The sequence below is a fragment of the Xyrauchen texanus genome, chromosome 14 (genome assembly GCF_025860055.1).
Source record: "Xyrauchen texanus isolate HMW12.3.18 chromosome 14, RBS_HiC_50CHRs, whole genome shotgun sequence".
In the NCBI taxonomy this organism is placed as follows: Eukaryota; Metazoa; Chordata; class Actinopteri; order Cypriniformes; family Catostomidae; genus Xyrauchen; species Xyrauchen texanus.
The window spans coordinates 35615308-35634518 of record NC_068289.1 but is presented as its reverse complement, the minus strand read 5'-3'; the positions used below and the strand labels follow the sequence as shown (position 1 = coordinate 35634518).

The 19211-nt window shown below is 36.0% G+C and overlaps 2 protein-coding genes and 3 non-coding genes across 7 annotated transcripts in view; all 5 read right to left on the bottom strand.

Moving 5' to 3' along the window:
- The window catches only part of clasp1a (cytoplasmic linker associated protein 1a), a 110514-nt gene extending 97566 nt beyond the window's left edge, over window positions 1-12948 (bottom strand). The window contains exons 1-2 of the mRNA XM_052142484.1: window positions 12854-12948; window positions 8250-8780 (exon numbers count right to left, since the gene is read on the bottom strand). Coding sequence (XP_051998444.1) covers window positions 8250-8444 — 195 coding nt within the window. The 5' untranslated portion in view covers window positions 8445-8780; window positions 12854-12948. The remainder of the gene's footprint in view (window positions 1-8249; window positions 8781-12853) is intronic.
- A 451-nt stretch (window positions 12949-13399) lies between these two features.
- LOC127654936 (MKI67 FHA domain-interacting nucleolar phosphoprotein-like) lies at window positions 13400-18407 on the bottom strand. Of its 3 annotated transcripts, none has more exons than XR_007971977.1 (7): window positions 18207-18407; window positions 17700-17828; window positions 16938-17046; window positions 16650-16861; window positions 16494-16553; window positions 14273-14554; window positions 13400-14019 (listed from the first exon to the last, which is right to left on the bottom strand). XR_007971977.1 is itself a non-coding variant. In XM_052142505.1 (7 exons), the coding sequence occupies exons 1-6, from the start codon at window positions 18318-18320 to the stop codon at window positions 14354-14356; spliced, it is 825 nt and encodes a 274-aa protein (XP_051998465.1). In that variant the 5' UTR covers window positions 18321-18407; the 3' UTR covers window positions 13400-14019; window positions 14312-14353. The 3 variants fall into 3 exon arrangements, 2 of the variants coding, with proteins under 2 accessions (XP_051998465.1, XP_051998466.1); XM_052142505.1 differs by having other exon boundaries at window positions 14312-14554; XM_052142506.1 differs by having other exon boundaries at window positions 14392-14554.
- On the bottom strand, window positions 14092-14219 carry LOC127655432 (small nucleolar RNA ACA64). Its single transcript, XR_007972041.1, has one exon. It is a non-coding gene; the product is annotated as a small nucleolar RNA ACA64 (small nucleolar RNA).
- On the bottom strand, window positions 15469-15596 carry LOC127655431 (small nucleolar RNA ACA64). Its single transcript, XR_007972040.1, has one exon. It is a non-coding gene; the product is annotated as a small nucleolar RNA ACA64 (small nucleolar RNA).
- Window positions 17197-17322, bottom strand: LOC127655430 (small nucleolar RNA ACA64). The gene has a single exon (XR_007972039.1). It is a non-coding gene; the product is annotated as a small nucleolar RNA ACA64 (small nucleolar RNA).
- Window positions 18408-19211: the final 804 nt, after the last annotated feature.

Below are 19211 nucleotides of genomic sequence, written 5' to 3'. Positions count from 1 at the left end.
ACACCCCAGATTAAGCATGTGCTGGACAAACAAGTTCTATCCATGGAGGCCCCACCTCGCAACTTACAGGACCTTAAGGATGCTAAAATGCTGCTAAAATCTTGGCTCTAGATACCACAGGACTCCTTCAGAGGTCTTGTGGAGTCCATGCCTCGACAGGTCAGAGCTGTTTTGGCGGCATGAGGGGGACCTACACAATATTGGTGGCAGGTGGTTTTAATGTTGTGGCACAACATACATACTGTATTGATTATCATCAATAGGCTGAAAAATATCGAGATCTAATTTTTGTAGCTGTATTGCCCATCCCTACCACCTGACTGCTCATTATCCCGCTTATTACACAACTACTTGCCAAATGAATAAATAAATGGCGTGAGTTGTTGATTTTACTGTAAATTATTTTATAACCTTTCTTGTAAAGATCACAGTGAAAGAAGTAGGAAAGATGTGTGATCATTATTATATAATGTTTTTTCTTTATTGTTATTATTATTAAATCAGACCGCTGAATGGCATGATGACCAATCGTAATAAAGTATTCCAGAGAGTTGTGTAATAAAATGCAGATACTATATGCAATACAATTTAATGACAGCAAATGAGAAATTAGTACACTTTTCTTACACAATTTTTACTCAAGCTGAAGCATGATGACATTACAGGGTACACAAACACAACCTACCAAATATATGATGTCTTCACCAACTCAACATTCCAGTGCACTAAACAAACAGCATGGAGGTTATACAGCCATACTAAACTTTGAGCCTTCTTCAAATGACAAGAGTTACATTCTCTATTTCAGCAGTTCAAAACATGACATGTTGCAACATGGACATATTGTAAACATGTGTCCATCTATACTAGTTGAACATTTATTGTTAGCAAAATGTCATAATCGTGACTGCCATGTGGTCTGAGTTCTGAAAGAGTTGTGGAGTGAACAACAAAGGATCTGAGATCATATCAATGCAAAGAGGACCAAAAAAGAAACCGGGGCCTCTTTTAAGTCCACTTACATTTAAACACCAAAAGCACTGAGGTAATTTGTAGCTGGTTCTAATTTAAAATAGACTATATGTAAAACCACCCTTAGTTCCACATGGAAGCAGTGTCCGAAATTATCTTTTTAGCCCACCAGCCAAGGTGGCTGGTAGACTAAAACATTTACCAGCCAGCTTTCTGTCTTTTAGCACCCTAGGCAACCGCCTAATTCGCCTTTGCCAGGGGGGCGGCCCTGACTGCGAACATCTGTAATATGTAATATGTCGATTCACATGAGATAAGTGATGTTTGTAAAAATCAAAGACATGGGTGTGTCTACTGCATTTAAACACTGCTGTCATGCATAATTAACCTATTAGAAAATGTATACTGTGTTGATTAATTATGCAGGAAATATTAAACATGAGCATATGTATCAGTGATTATTAGAAGAAATTGATAGGAATATCTGGCTTAATACAACAGAAGTGTTGACATTAACAAGCATGTAATCTTATATTACTCTTGAATTAAAATATAGACAATCCCTTCACACACTATGTCATTGTTCCGAAACAAAATGTTATGGGGCTCAACAAAATTTCCCGCATTCACTCTGCTCAAATCATAATAAAACACTGCTCCTTTCTCTTTTACATGGGTAAATAAACACTCAACAGTCCAAACATGCAGAAAAACTTGCATCAGTGCAAACACAACAGACAGCATTATCTGAAGTTGTGAAGCGCGTCTTACATTTTCTGGTGTCTTCCCTTTACAAACATCAATTTCAGGCTCTCTGAGAACTTAAGAAACAGTGATATTTAAAGGGCTCAATGGCTTGAACTATCTTTACTAACATGTCAGTTCGGACTGAATTAACATTACCAGAGATTATTTTTACAGGCTGTTTTATAGTAGGTAAAACCTGCTGTAATTTTGACCAATGTGGGAACGTGCAGTCCGTAAAATTTCCGTAAAAATTACTGACATATCCGATTTGCACGATATTGAAATTACTGAGAAGTTCTGATAAATATTACATAACTCTCCCTGCCCATATAAATCTAATCCCATCCGAATAGGGCTTTACAATGAAAGCCCTTTCCATTTCTGTTTGTTACAACGGACGTTTTCACCTCCAGAAAAGCTGGTCGTTAAGTGACTTAAATTGCAAACGGCTGCTATTTAATTAAATAAATATGTAGTCTGTATGAACTGAATTAGCGCTCTGCTCATAAGAGTAGCCAAAGTCAGCACAACACCGGATCCACAAATACAAGTATGAGCGCGGTATCCCTAAAGCCCCATTCGCCCCAACAGCGACATCACGTGAGACAGCGACACCATCCCATTCATTTTCAATGAGAGGACATCGACTTCCTCAATGTTCTTATGTTATTGTTGTTCGAGCATTAATAAAAAAAAACAGCAACTTCCAGCGACACAAGCTGTCGCGACCATTGGCGACAGAGATCGGCATGGAGAACGACAATACAAGTTGAGGAAATGTAAACTTTATGCAAATGACGAGCGACATTCGCAAGCAACTACCAATGATAGTGAAGACAGAGCAGCTTGTGTCATCTGACTCCAGGGAGGGTGAGTGTGATATACTGGAGTTGACTCAAGTGCAGGCAAGACGGAGGAGAATTTCAAAATTTCTGAGAGCGATTTCACTGTTCTATGCAATTTGTCTTTAACCACATACATAGTTATGACCTGGTTTCATCTGTAAACAGCTTTTCATATGCTACTATGGCCAGTTGTGCAGCCTAGAGTGGCGGCAGCAGTAGGAACACCCACCGGCGACACAGATCGCAAAGTTTAGCGACATGCCACCCGCGGTGTAAAGATGGCTTAAAGCAATTTTAGATGAGCAGCAGGACTAGCTAATGAGAGCTGTTCGATGTAAACACCTGCAACCTGACTGACTACAGGCATAAAGAGCCCCCTTGGAAGTTATGTTTGCCCACACTAAGATGCCAAGGGTGCAAAACGGCATAGATCAGTATAGTTCAATTTAATTCCTAAATTTGAATTGAGGTAGCAATTAATAAGTTAAGAAAGAGTCAGCCAATTAAATTCTGAATTTTCCCCAACCCTTATCCTGGCAAACACATCATGAAGGGTGTGCAAAATGGCTTTCAATACACCTCAGTACAAAACTGACTCAATAATTGTGCAAACTGGGCCAAGGCAGGATGCTTGGATTAAGATAAATGGACAAATGATTTATAGAAAACATTAAAGACTTAGCGCTTTTCTTGTAGGTTCAAAATTATAATTCATCACATCCTGTGTGCTCAGAGAGTTTTGACTTTCAAACAGGCTAAACAGGTACTCTGGATTGAAAGTCTAGACTACATTTACAATCAGATAAACATCATGGTAGGGATGAAAACATGTCAAACAACATGTCAGCACATGATTTGTACTTTAACTTTGTTGTTACTCAAAAGTCATTGTTAAACAGCATTAAGATGTACAATAGCACTATTACAACATAATAACCATAACCTTTACAATAACAACCACAAAAGCCTTTAAATTAAGTTAACCTATCAATTAAAGGATTTTTATCAGAAATTATCATAACCAACAAGACAAAAACTTTCACTTTATCTATTATAACAGACAATTCTCCAAGGGATGGACTACTTTAAAAGTCATAACCCATAAGAAGCCAAACAATCTATTATTTTTTACCAAAACAACCACACTATGATCGGTCCAAAGCTGTCAGGCACTTAGATGCCTCTTAAGTAGTTGGCATTACTTACAGTGCTGTGAAAAGGTATTTAACCCCACTGCTGATTTCTTCTATTTTGTGTATTTTCCATACTAAATTGTTTTAGATCTTAAAACGAGACATAACATAAAACAAAGGCAACCTGAATAAGTCAATAATATATATATATATATATATATATATATATATATATATATATATTATTGAAGCAAAAACGTTATCCAACACCTATATCACCCATGTGAAAACTTACTGCCCCCAATACTTAATGGCTGGTTCTGACACTGCTAACTTTAACAGCAACAAATGCAACCAAACACTTCCAATAACTGGAGATCAGTCTTTCACAACACTGTGGTGGAATTTTGGCCCCAATAATTTAAAAGTTTTTAACTTTAAATTGTTGCTTCTGCCCACCAGTGTATTTCTGTTTGAAATGACCTAACACTTGTGTGATGTTTGTTCCTCTGTTGTATACAAAGTGCACGCTTCTGACTTCTCGCTTGAACTCTCCATTGCGCTTACATCACACGACAGCTCCGTGATAGCTCAACTGGTAGCAGTTTTTAAAGTTAATAAAGTTTTGCTTATCGATTTATTGGGGGCCTGTGTAGCTCAGCGAGTATTGATGCTGACTACCACCCTTGGAGTCGCGAGATCGAATCAGGTCTCCTAAGCAACCAAATTGGCCCGGTTGCTAGGGAGAGTAGAGTCACATGTGGTAACCTCCTCGTGGTCACGATTAAGGGTTCACGCTCTCAATGGAGCAAGTGGTAAGTTGTGCATGGATTGCGGAGAGTAACATGAGCCTCCACATGCTGGGAGTCTCCTCGGTGTCAAGCACAATGAGCATAGGACTTGTCCTCCGCCACCCGGATTGAGGTGAGTAACCACGACACCACGATGACCTACTAAGGATTATGAGAAAAATTTTTTTTAAAGTATTGATTTATTTTTTACACAGACCTATCGATTTGCTTCAGAAGACATTCATTGATCGACTGGAGTTGTGTGGAATACTTTTATGCTGCCTAAATATGCCTTTTGTACCATCAAACAGCCAGCAGCCTCACGGCACCCATTCGGTTTCATTGTATGAACAGACAGAGCTGAAATGTGCTTATAAAAATATTATATAGGTTCTGCTGAAGATGGATAGACATACACATCTGGGATAGCTTAAAGCAGTGTTTCCCAACCACTGTGCTGCGGTATACTAGTGTGCCGTGAAAGATTATCAGGTGTGCTGCGGAAAATTATCAAATTCCACAAAATAAATAAATGCATGAATTTTTTTTTTTGTAATTTCATGGATCCAATCTCCTCACCTTTCGTAGTAATTTGCCATTTTTATACCATATTCTTCACTTTTGTGATTGTGGAGAGCAATGATTAATGCGTCTTTGAGTTGTTGATTGAGTTCTGTTTTGTTCATATTTTAATAGTATTTGTTTTTGTAATATTGCGTTGTACATGTGTCATGTTTTAGTGGTCACTGGGGGAAATAAAACATTCACCTGCTTCGTGTGGTGTCTCTGTTGTTCATCTGTTCTCTTCATAAATAAATAAATGCATAATCTGCTATATGCTCGTCCTGTAAGTTTGTGATTATAAATGTGAACTAAAATAAAAGCTATTAAATGTCTTATTATCATTAAAATATGAAAATTAAAATGACGGGTAATAATAGATTACAGAATTTTTATGACCCTCTCTGTCAAAATGACGGACAATAAGAAAGTCTAACGCTTTTTTTTTGTATAACCAAATTTCAAACATTACATGTAAACATGCTGCTAAGATGGACAGAAAACATGGAGAAGTTCTTGAAAAGAAAAATATTGACGATAGTTAGCTTATGTGGGATAGTGGTGTCCCTCAAATTTGTTTAGTCGTAAAAAGTGTGCCAAGGTTGGGAAACATTGGCTTAAATGTCAGTAAATCATGAGAGGATTAAACATTTTTGGTGAACTAATCCTTTAATGTCAAACTTCATTTTCTGATACAGCCACATCTCAATTGTAAGACCAACCTCACCCAAGCCCTGCCCGAATACCTTACATATTTCTCTAATCATCAATTGCTCTTTGGCAAGGCTGGTGCTTGTTATTAAAATGAGGCGGGAGTGAAATCATTTGTTCTCAGGCAGTTGCAACAGGGTACTGCTTCCTGACAACGAGCCAAACCAGACGTTGAAAATCACTTTCCTAAAATAAGCCTCCACCCCATTCCTCCAGCTCTATACTGAAATTTTCTTAACACATGACATCACACAGAACACTGGCTGAAACATTACAGTTAAGGAAAAATCACCCAAAAATTAAAATTCTGTCATCATTTAATCAAACTCTTGTTGTTTCAAAACCCATATGACAAAAGGAAATGTTAGGCAGAATGTTAAGGGTTGACAACCACAATCACCACTCACTTTCACTGCATCTTTTATTTAAATACAATGAAAGTGAATAGTGATGGAGACTGAACATTTCAGCCATACATTTCATTTTTTTGTACCACAAAAGACAGAAAGTCATACAGGTTTAGAACAACATAAGGGTGAGTAAATGATGACAGAATAAATTTTTGGTTGAATCCTTATAGGTGAAAGACACATTCTCCTAATAACGGTTCAAACGAGGGTAGGTTGTTCATGCAAAATGTGCACCCAATGTCTTTTTTTAAGTCTATTAATCACATCATGTGCCTACCAACCCCAGAGCATCAGCTGACCCGAGAGAATTGGCGCTGTGCTAGTCATAGGGAAAACTCACACAATATGTTTAGGCCTACACAAATAAACATATGGACAGTTTTGTCTCAGCAACATAATGCTGTAAGATGGATATTTCAAAGGCAAACTGTCTCCTGGTTGTTCCTTAAATTTTCACCCATAAATGAAAATTCTCTCATCATATATTCACCCTCATGCCATCCCAGATGTGCATGACTTTCTTTCTTCTGCTGAACACAAACTTAGATTTTTAGAAGAATATTTCACCTCTGTAGGTCCATAAAATTTAAGTGAATGGAAACCAAATATGTAAAGCTCCTAAAAGCACATAAAGGTAATACAAATGACTCCAGTGGTTTTAATCTTTAGTCTTCTGAAGCCATCTAATCTATTTTGGGTGAGAACAAACCAAAATGTAACTCCTTTTTCACTGTACATTTTGCCACTGCAGTCTCTAGGCATGATCATGATTTAAAGCGAATTACACTTCCTAGTGCTTGAGCTTAAAATCATGATTGCCAAGGAGATCGCTGATGTCAAGATTTGTAGTGGAAAATTACCGTAGTTATTTTTTCTCACCCAAAACCAATTGGATATCTTCAGAAGACATGGATTTACACAACTGGAATCTTATGTGGCCTTTATGTGCTTTTGGAGCTTCAAAAATATAATATTTATACTCTGTAGGTATGGACCTAAAGAGTAGAGATAATCTTTTGTTTGTGTTCTGCAGAAGAAAGAAAGCATACACATCTGGGGTTCCATGAAATGATGAGATCATTTTTTGTTTTGGGTGAACTTTTCATTTAAAATTATTTTTGGCATGATTCCCAGAGCCTATTATTTGCCACTGTAAGAGCTGGATATTCTTGGAAATGAAACCCATAATTGAGAAGACTATAATATGGTCAAAGCCAGTCACCCACCTTAAATGTCTCCTGTAGACAGTTCACAATTTAAGATGCCTATCCCATAAATTATCATGTATGAAATTAAACTAATAACAGTATTAATATAAACCCTGTAATTCAACAAAGGCCTGAGGTCTTTAAACCAAAGAGACTAGAACGAAGATGAATATCAGCAATTAGCCTGCTATCTACGCTTTTCAAGGAATAGTTATTATAACAGGTGTAATTTCAGATCTATATAACTTTCTTTCTTCCAAAAGAAACAGATCAAAATTTAAGTTGCGGTTTACTGAAAATCTGTCAGTTCACAGTAGCTCTCAAATCTCATTTACACTTCTAAATATTCAAACTAATCACATTGGATAAAATGACGTAAGAAACAATGCAGCTTGGCGTCACTGACATCAAATCAATGCACATGCATGGATGAGATTTCAATAATTTTATCAGTGAAGAATGTATGATACTTTCATTACATATAAAGAGCAGCTAGAACATTTTGCTAAACTTCTTTAATGTTTTATGTAAGGAAGAAAGTCATATGGGTTTGGAACATCATAAGGATGAGTAAATCATCACAGAGTTTTCTTTTTTAGGTAAACTATCCCTTTAATCGTCTTCTAAGAATGTGGATGCAAAGTGAAGTTTCGCTTTGTGTTTGATTTTGCAATGTCAACATTAATGCCAGTAAATGTTCCAGTGACCTCAAAAGTCCATTCTGTTTGCGATGAGCAACCCTCAATGAGTCGTTTCAAGGCCTAAATTGTAAGCCAGGAAAAAAAAGCCCTTTCTTTCAGTCAGGTTGAAACCTGCAAACCATTATGGATGAACATCTAAATGGTATATAATTCTGTATAACCTTTTTTACCTTGAAGTGGCTGGAGTTTACCCAGGAGGTGGCGATACCATCCACCATTTTGTCTAGTGCAGTCTGGTCACTTTCCAGGTCTTGACACTTGTCTGCGTCTATGATGTAGTCGATGAGCTCTGGACCCATTTGCAACCTGCGGGCCACATCTTTCTGTAGCACCTGTGTTAGACAGTACTCCATATTGGGCTCCATGGCCTACGATGTCCCGCCACCACCCGTGTGGCAGTGGGGAGGAAAAATTGCCTTTAGCCCACCCGATCCAGGGAAAACTAGAAAACAACACTTATTAATATCCTGTGGTTATGAATCCAAAGAGTGCCACAGGCGGAGTGGAGGGGATGCAGGCTCGGGAATGCAAACGATGCACCATATGTGACTAGACAACAGCTGATGTGGATTGCGATTTCTACTTTTTTCTTTTAAGGAGAGAGGCAGCCAAACCACTAGCAGCGGCAGGAGAAGTGGTGGTAACTAGAGCATGAGAGAGAGGGTCCGGCACAGCATTGCATCATAATTCAGCAGTCCTGCCTGTTCAGGATGAGAAAATTTAGCTGTTAGCTGAGTACAACCCCTGGACATCAAACGCCAATGCAGCCAAACTTGCTATTTTGTCAACTCAGATCAGAAGCCACTTTGCAGAAAAGCAGAAAGGCCCTTTGATGGAGACAACTCAAAGTCCTACTCACTTGCTTTTAACTATTTTTTTACTGACCACACAACAGCTACAAGGCTTTGTGGCATAAAGCAAGAGGAATTCCACTCGGCGTAAAGGGATTGCTCACCCTCAAATGAAAACTCGGTAACCCTCATGTTGCTTTAAACCTGTTTGACTTTCTTTCTTCAGTGGAACACAAAATAGGTGAGTCACCATTCACTTTAATGCTTCTTTTTTTGTATAAAGAAGGTGACTGGTGACTGAAGCTAACATTCTTCTCATCATCTCTTTTTGTGTTCCATGGAAGAAAGGTTTAGAACAACATAAGGGTGACTGAATGATGAAAGAAGTTTCATTTTTGGGTGAACTATCCTTTTAAGTACACACACCGGGTGGGATTCTCTCAAAGAGCAACAATTTGACGATCTGCAAATTATTCAGTGACGTTATTTTTCAGAAAGCATGCTACATCAAATAGATTACTAGAAACTACCAGGTTGAAAAATTTTGGTTGTGTAAAGAAGGTAACTGCAATAATTCCACTAGAGGTAGACCGATATTTGATATTGCCAATACCGATAACTAATGTGGTGGAAAAGGCTGATTACCAATTAATTGGCCGATAGTTTTTTTAATCGTTTCATAGAATGTTACAACGTTTTCTTAGACAGCACAGACATAGAGGCCAGAGTACAAAATTAATAAAATCCCAGATGTAGTTTATTTTTTAACCAAAATCCCAATAATAATCAGAAAAAAGAAGATTGGTGCATAACGTGGGACTTTTAACACTACAAGCCAGAAACACACTGGAGACTCTTACTTTGGGATGGGGCTCAGTTGCAATGCTCTATAATGAACCAAATTAAGATTTTTATAGCCAATATACTGTATTCTTATTATTATTATTGACAATATATGAAGTTGGAGACCTGTTGCGATTATAAAATAATTGTCATATCGCATTATTTTTTAAATAACTGAGATATTTAATTGAGATAACCGAGATTATTGTGCATTTGAAATTCCAATCACATCTTAATGCCCAAATAAGAGAATTTTAAGGGAATATATAAATGCTATAAACGGTGCATTTGTGTGTCATTCCCGAGCAACACTGAGCTGCATCGTGGCCAAACGATTTAATCACGAAAATACAAATGAACAAATATAAACTTTGATAGAGAATAAAAAGCACTCCGGCTTCAATTAAACAATCGTGTTAATAAGATGCAATGACACTTAGGAGACACACCCTTACTCTATTTCTGTGGAGTGATACAATTATAATTAAAATTACATATATATATATATTTTTTTTATTTGTTTTGGCTGATCGGATGTTCCAAGCATCTTGGAGAATTCACCACAGTTCTTCTATCTATTTAAGCTTTTGTATCTTTATGAAATCTCAGACTGACACGATGTTCAGTGGGCGCTCTGTGGGGGCCATGACATCTGTTGCAGGGCTCCCTGTTCTTCTATTCTAATCTTTTCTATTTGCATAATGTTTGGGAGGCTAACATTTATATTTCCTATTGACACACTAAAGCTGTAAATATAAATAACCATCTTAAGACAAATGTTTTTGTAAACATCTTCTGTACCTAAGACTTTTGCACAGTACTGTATCTTAAGTGAAATATGTAAAAATTACTTCTTAAGGTGTATGATGCACACATTAAGAAATATGACAATTGATATGACAATTAATTGTTAAGCCCTAAAAGAGACAATTAATCATCATTAACTTCGTCAAAGCTTTTTCCATTTTAGATCTTTAGCAAAGTTGAATTCCATCCTCTCTTTTGATGATTTGGAGAAGGTTCATGCCTTTGTGTCTTCTCGTTTGGACTATTGTAATGCTTTGTATCTCTCACCTGCAGCTGGTCCAGAATTCAGCTGCTAGGCTTTTAACTGGAACCAGGGAAAGAGACCATATTACCCCGGTATTGATTTCACTACATTGGTTACCGATCCAATCCAGAATCCAGTACAAGGTCTTGCTATATGTATTTAAGGCTCTCCATGGTTTAGCACCAGAGTACATCTCTGCTTTAATAAGTTTGCATCAACCTTCAAGGTCTCTCTGCTTTGGTGATCAGATGTGTCTGTCGGTTCTTCGATCTCGCCTTAAAACTCAAGGTGATAGAGCATTTGCGGTGGCAGCCCCAAGACTTTGGAAAGAGCTTCCGTTGGCCATGAAATCACCTCCGTCTCTAGTGTCTTTCCAGGGGGCCTTAAAAACGTATTTATTTTCACTAGCTTTTAATTAATTGCATTATAAATTGTACTATGTCAATTCCTCTTATCCTGTCTTTGTCAGATTTAAATGCTTGTTGTATTCCTAAGCTTTATGTAAGTGATTTTATTTTTTGCAACTCTGTGTACAGCACTTTTGTACCTAGTGCGGTTTTTGAAAGTGCTCTGTAAATAAAATTTAGTTGCGTTAAGTCATAATCGCAATTATTTGTCAAATTATTTGCCAAATTTCATAACCATGACAGCACTATTAGAGACACAATGTATGTGCTGATGAGGGATGTCTTCATATAATCGCATTTTTCTTTGCATGCCCTCACTTCATTTAAAAAAAAACGTAATTATCTGAGGAACATGGAGGAATAAAAAAACAATTGGCATCTATTGGCATAGATTTTTGTAGATAATCGATAGTTCCAAAAAGCAACTATAGGCACCGATTAATCTGTGCAACCGATATATCAGTCTACCTCTAGCCATGATCTAAATGATGTCTATGATACCTGCCTCCCCAATGCACAGATACAAACAGTAGACTAAATCTATTAATTGGATAAGATTCATATTAAGATTACCAGATGCTCACTATTACATAATTTTGATTTAGAAAAATTTACAAAAGCCATGATGTAAAATTAAGATGTGTTTTTTACTTTTCTGCACTATTTCTAGTTCTATTATTTTGCACAAACCTGTAGAGCCAATTCCAGCGTGACTGCATGCTGTCATCAAAGCAAAAGGCGGAAATACCAAGTATTAAGAAATTCTGAAATTCACGTTTTCACTCAAATTGTTATGTTATGTTATTTTCTCTAGTGGATTCAGACTTTAGAGCCCCAATGCATGTGTGTGTTTAGCTTGCACTGTCACATGCAGTTTTATTGTGTTGAGTTTACATTTCAAGTCTGTGCTTGTACCATATATCTATGCCTCCTTATTCTTCAAAGATCATAAGCAACACACAAAGGGGTTCATACATTTAGTAATACACACTGATCTCACTCAAATATAACACACACACTAATTACACATCATATTGAATGCTCAACCTGTCTTAATGTCAGTCAAAATGTTCACCTCCCCCAAACCACACAGCTGAGACCTATGAAAAGTGACAACCATTTAATTATTTCTAACTCGTGAATAAATAAGCAGTATAATATGTTAAATCACATGTATTTAAAACTGAATACAGGAAATTCAACCAAACTACTCAACACAAGGCTACATGACCATGTAATAACAGCAATATTCAGCATAACCATGTGAAAATGTGCTTATTGCTCATCAAAATCACCGTATGTACAACAATAAAAAAACTAAAACATAAAAATAATAAATAATACATTTAACAGGTAAATTTACATGGATACTTCTGTAGTATCTGAAAATCACCTTTAATTGGATGCTTTACTCCCAACGACCGGCTTTAAAGATGCCTTTCTTTTGTTCCCTATACACTTTACCATGTCAAATATACTATTTTAATAAAACCCGATCTTTGTTAAAATACCAAGCGTTTTCAGCGCAAATCTGTGTGAATTTGATTATTTTTCATTGATTATCTAGCCGGCTATGCTACCTCTTATTAGCCGGCCGAATAAACTGTCAAAACCGCGGGAATTCCCACAAAACCAATAGCGAGAATGACAAGTTTGGTTGAAATAATAGGTATTATACGTACCCTGACGAATATCGTGGTGGTTTCTGTGTGAAACAACACGGGTTGGGTTATGAAATGTAAGCGAGGTTTTGCTGCTCCTGTAGACACAATGATAGAGCCGGTCTGCGCATGCGCTACACACCTCAGCTCTCGAATCTACTGATCTGCTTGCATTTGTCATCAGTCTGAGTATATTTAAGGCATTATGTTAGGATGGTTTGCAGATGCATTGCATTTCTTTTCTTATTATACACGTAATCTCAGCACATGCACCAATTTTATCAGTAGTTTCTTCTACACTGTGGGCAACATATATTATTTACATCCTCATACTAGAAATCCTGCCACAAATAGTTGCCACATGGTCTTTCCTTGTGTAGCTAAACAATGGGCATTAAATCCAATACAGCAATGGAAAACACCTCCATCTATTGTTCATTTTGAGAATTGCAGTTTTCCTTTGATCCATATTTTTCCACAACATTTATATGAGCATTTGGTTAAGTGTCAATTTATCAATAATAAAAAATACCAACTGAAAATAATAATAATTTTATTTAATACTGTTTTCATCAAGCAAAAAGTTTAATAACATTTCACTATGTCAGAAAAAGATTGACTGAATACCACATACAGACATTGCAAATATTGTCAAATACAGCATATTTATAGTCATTTTCAGCTCTCTGCTCCAGACTTATACTTTCAAATCAGCCTTACACACATACTATGTGTATTAGACAGTCAATAAGATTTTACTCTCCCTCTGGGAGACTAAAAAGTGCACATTAAATGCAACCAATTTATGATCTGTATAAAACAAACCTCAAATCAACACATTACATTAACATTTAGGCAGTTTTCCCCAATTATAAAAATATGACAATCAGGACACGGTGTTCCTCTCTTCTCCAGGCTGTAGTGGAGGACTGAGGAGTAGTCACAAAGAAATGGCTCTGAAAACAGTGAATCCAGTGTCCCTCTTAAAACAGGGATTAAAGTCTTTATTTTATATTAGATTTCCCTTTTAAGCCATTTGTTCCTCCTGCTCATTCTCTTCCTCACCATCATCTTCTTCCGTGTCTTCAACATCCTCACAGTTTTCAGGGATTGATTTGGCTTTGATAATGATCTCTTCGTCGCATCATCCTCTTCAACTCTGATGGATTTCATTCAGGAGTGACATCCTATATGGCAAAAAACATGTCTTTAAAGCTCTGGTCGTGTAAAGGTATATACTTGTCATTCACTACATTAAGTGTTGTTGGCACATGGGTTTCATTATGAGCCGCATTGACTCACAATAAGCTTAATGTGCACAATTTTTCTGTCGGCACAGTTATCTCACACCAGTCAACTGGAATAACTGAGGTAATTTTCATTCTGTGCCTGAAACTAAACTGTTTTAAGCCTTTTAAGAAACTTAAAGGAATAGTTCACCCAAAATGTATGACTTTCTTTCTTTAGCAGAACACACACATAGATTTTCAGAAGATAGCTCAGCTCTGTAGGATTTCCCTTTTAAGCCATTTGTTCCTCCTGGTCATTCTCTTCCTCACCATCATCTTCGTCCGTGTCTTCAACATCCTCACTGTTTTCAGGGATCGATTTGGCTTTGATAATGATCTCTTTGTCGTCATCATCCTCCTCCTCCTCCTCCTCTTCAACTCTGATGGATTTCCTTCTCTCTAGCATTGATGGGGTGCACACAGGAGTGGCATCCTATATGGCAAAAAACATGTCTTTAAAGCTCTGGTTGTGTAAAAATTAGGGCTGTCGATTTAACGTGTTAATTCAGTGTGATTCATTTTACAAAAAATAACGCGTTAAAAAAATTAACGCATTTAATCGCACCATAATAAGGAAGATTCGTGAGGAATGCAAGCTTGTAGTACCACCTGTTTACTCCAGAGGGCACTTCAGCTGTATGAGCAATGCACAGTTTATACAGTGAAGAAAACAACCCACAACACAGACATGCATAACGTTCTTGCGTTCAAAACACTTGGAGCGCAAATGCTAAGGGATCTCAAGATGTGTTTAAAGATTGAGTATTAAACTATATTTAACTTAACACAGTGACCTAAACATTTTATTTTTATGATGCAACGAACCTGAGACGTGACACAAGCATGTCTGACTAAGGGTGTGGCTGGATTGAGATGGTGAAAAATTTGGAAATGACACCATAAATATTTAATCACGAATAAAATCAAAGAAATGTCCTTCAAACTTATTTATAAGTACTACCTCACTAATTATTTTCTTATATAATTATATATATATTTTTATATTTAACGATATCTATGTATAATTATATATTGATATAAATATGTATAATCATTATATATTGAATTATTGTTATATGAGGGGCTTTCTCAACAAATATTTTTATATGCGATTAATTAATCGGGACACGCCCAATTTTTCAGTTTTTTATTTGTTAAAAAAGTTTGAAATATCCAATAAATTTCGTTCCACTTCATGATTGTGTCCCACTTGTTGTTGATTCTTCACAAAAAATTACAGTTTTATATCTTTATGTTTGAAGCCTGAAATGTGGCAAAAGGTCGAAAAGTTCAAGGGGGCCGAATACTTTCGCAAGGCACTGTATACTTGTCATTCACTACATTAAGTGTTGTTGGCACATGGGTTTCATTATGAGCCGCAATGGCTCACAATAAGCTTAATGTGCACAATTTTTCTGTCGGCACAGTTATCTCACACCAGTCAACTGGAATAACTGAGGTAATTTTCATTCTGTGCCTGAAAATAAAGCCTTTAAGAAACTTAAAAGGAATAGTTCACCCAAAATGTAGGACTTTCTTTCTTTAGCAGAACACATACATAGATTTTCAAAAGAATAGCTCAGCTCTGTAGGTCCATTCAATGCAAGTGAATGGTGACCAACACTTTGGAGCTCAAACAAGCACATAAGGCAGCATAAAAGTAATCCATATAACTCCAGGAGTTTATTAATCAATGTCTTCTGAAGCAATCCAATAGGTTTTTGGTGAGAACCGATCCTTGGTGATCATGATTTAAAGCTCGATTACACTTCCTAGTGCCATCTAGCACTCTGCATCAAACTCTAGAAAGTGTAATTGAGCTTGAAATCATGATCGTGCCTAGAGACTGCAATGGCAAGATGTGAGTTCATAACCAAATTAGTTATACTGTTGTCTGTCAATAAGATCGCTTCAGAAGTCATGGATTAAACCACTGGAGTCTTATGAATTACTATAAATGATGCTGCCTTAATGTGCTTTTTGGAGCTTCAAATTTTTGGTCACCATTCACTTGCATTGTATGGACCTACAACGCTGAGATATTCTTCTAAAAATCTTTGTGTTCCACAGAAGAAAAAGTCATACACATCTGGGATGGCATGAAGTTGAGTACATGAGAGAATTTTCATTTTTGAGAGAACTATCCCTTTAACATAAACTTCTATAATTCAGTTAACTTTACTACTTATAAACAGGCCCACACGGAATCTTATGAGTGTAGTACTTTCAAAGACATTTAACACATTTCAGAATTCTGTAACTTCCAAAAATCTGACAATAGACAATATAATCTGCCACTGGCCTGCTTATAACATACAGTGTCTTTGTATAATGTTATTTTGGTCAAAGACACTTGAAATACTTGAGCTTACCTCGCTACACATGGAAAGATCTGCTTGTAATTGGGCCTTTTTTGCAGGAAATTGCATTGCCTGAAAATATAGTAAATAAAAGAAATAGTCACACTGAATCACAACCGGATAAAGCATCATCCTGATTAAAATTGGGAAAAAAAAAAAAATGCTTACAAATCCAGGAAAATCGTAGTCTATGCCCTTTGCTGCCAGTCTTTTGCGTAGCTTAGCCTCTTTGCTTAAAAGTTTTGCTGTAATTTTCTTTACATCTTCAGGTGTATGTTCTTTGTTATAACGAGCCACTGCAGGCTGCTTTGGCCTTTTAAAGCCCCTCTGGGAGCCATCAAAGAGCCTTTTATGGACCTTCTCAGGTGGCATCACATGACCTGAACAGAACAAAATACAGCAATCAAATTTGTGTCAGAAATGAATTATTCAACATCTTGCTCCCTCTCAACTCACATTTTATGAGCCTTTCTCCCATAAGGTAGTTGTCCATGGTCTCAGCCACAATCTTTGCCACCTCATCACATTCAAATTCCACAAATCCATAGCCTTTGCTCCCTCCAGTCTGTAAAAAAAAAAAAAACTAAATTAAAATACCCTTACTAGGTGTCCGACAATTACACAATATCCATAGTAGAATCTTCAAAGCAAAGCATAATTTCTTTTTATGACTATTGTCTATCCACACCTGTCCAAGACTGTGTGTGTATCATTACAGTGTAGGCACATGGGTTTCATTGCACAACTAGACAAAGTTGGCAATAAGCTAAATGTACCTAATTATTGTCGGCACAATAATCTTACCTAAGGCAACAAACACCAAAGGTAATTTTCAGATTGTGCCATTACTCAGCTGTCATGACAAACAGATACGTTAATTGTGGACACAAGAAATAACCCTTGTCAAAAGACAATAGAAATGATAAAAGAATATCTATCAAACAAGACTTCTCTTAGAATCAACGAGGACCTTATTGGATAAACTGAAATACAGGAGGAGCTTTTTACGTTATATTAGAACCCTTTAGAATTCTTCCCACGTTAAGATATAAACATTCCATTAGCAATCCAATAAGAATTTTTTACAGGTAAAATCACTTGCAATGTATATTTACCGTTTTACTTTACTATTGAATTTAAAACTGAAATTAAATTGAAAATACAATATCCAATTTACGGTAAGACAAATGCACTAATTGAAAACTGAGCACATCATACCTTTTTACTCCTGGAAATTCTCAGTCTTAAAACTTTGCCAAACTGCTGAAAGTAACCTCTCAACTGAAGCTCCAACAATCCTCGAGGAAGATGACCAACATAGATAACTCCAGGTGTCAGAGACTGTGCCTGAAAACAATTAACATGTCAAAATTATTATATATATATATATATATATATATATATATATATATATACATATATATACATATCACACACACACACACACACACACACATACATACATACATATACATATACACACACACACACACTGAAAATCAAGACAAGAATGGAAACGTGGATCCCAAGATGCAATTTAACTCGAAAGAACTATGTCAGACAGAACGAACAAAGTGTAAATTGTAGACTTTACTGTTCACACTATAATAAACATTGCATTATTACCTAATATTGGCTATTAAAGCTGGCTGATTAAATGATGATCCGACAAATTCGACTGTAACCACGTTTTAACTCCGGTCGCCACATGTTCACGCTTCATACCGTTTTCGGACGTTTCTTCACTTGCTGCACCTTTTTCTGAAATTCTGCATCCTCTTTTGGATTCAGAGCAAGAAGGTTTTTTGCCGGCTTCTCTAATGTTTTGCCCTCGGTCATGTTAAAATATATAATTAGTACAATAAATACATATATATACGTTTTGGACCTTGTCTCGTACTACCTCTCCTGAAACCACGTTGCGCTTCGTTTCGGAAACTGCGATGGTTCAGTTAATTACAAAATAAAAGTCAAATGTATAATTTAAAAGTCATAACTACAGCGATTGTTTAAAAGTCTCTTCTTTATATTATATTATATCTGCATACATTCTGAAAGGTGTGTGTAAACTTATGAGACAAAAGGGGGACGCAAACCTATGCACTCGACTGTATATATTATAGTTGTATTTTAAGAACAATAGTTCTATTAAAAATAAATGTAAAAACTAAATAATAAAGTGTAAATGCAAAATTGCCATGTTTTGAGAAGCTTTATCTATTTGTTGTTTTATGATGTTTTATGATGATATTTTTATTATTATGTTTATATTGTAATTTCGATTGTTAAAGATGTTTTATGTATAATTGTTATTTACTGCACATAGTTATATAAGGATTTGAAATAGAGTTCACTACTGACAAATTTAACCCTAACCCTAAACAATAAAAAATATATTAAAATTTTACATTCAGTTAATTTAAAAATAGACGATAAATTGTAGAATATCATGTTATATTTAAATAATAATTTAAAACCCCATTTTTAAATCATTTAATTGCGTACATCATTTGATTTAAAATGTGAAAGAATCTTTTTTTTAAGAAATAGAATAAATATAACTATTCATAAACATACTGAGATTATTTTAAAACTATAAATGGCACAGAATAAATATATTTTTCAACTGTTTGTTCCATAAAATTATATTATATACTGTAAGAAATATATTAAATATAACTATTCATAAACACTGAGAACTATTTAAATAAAATAATGGAACAGAATAAC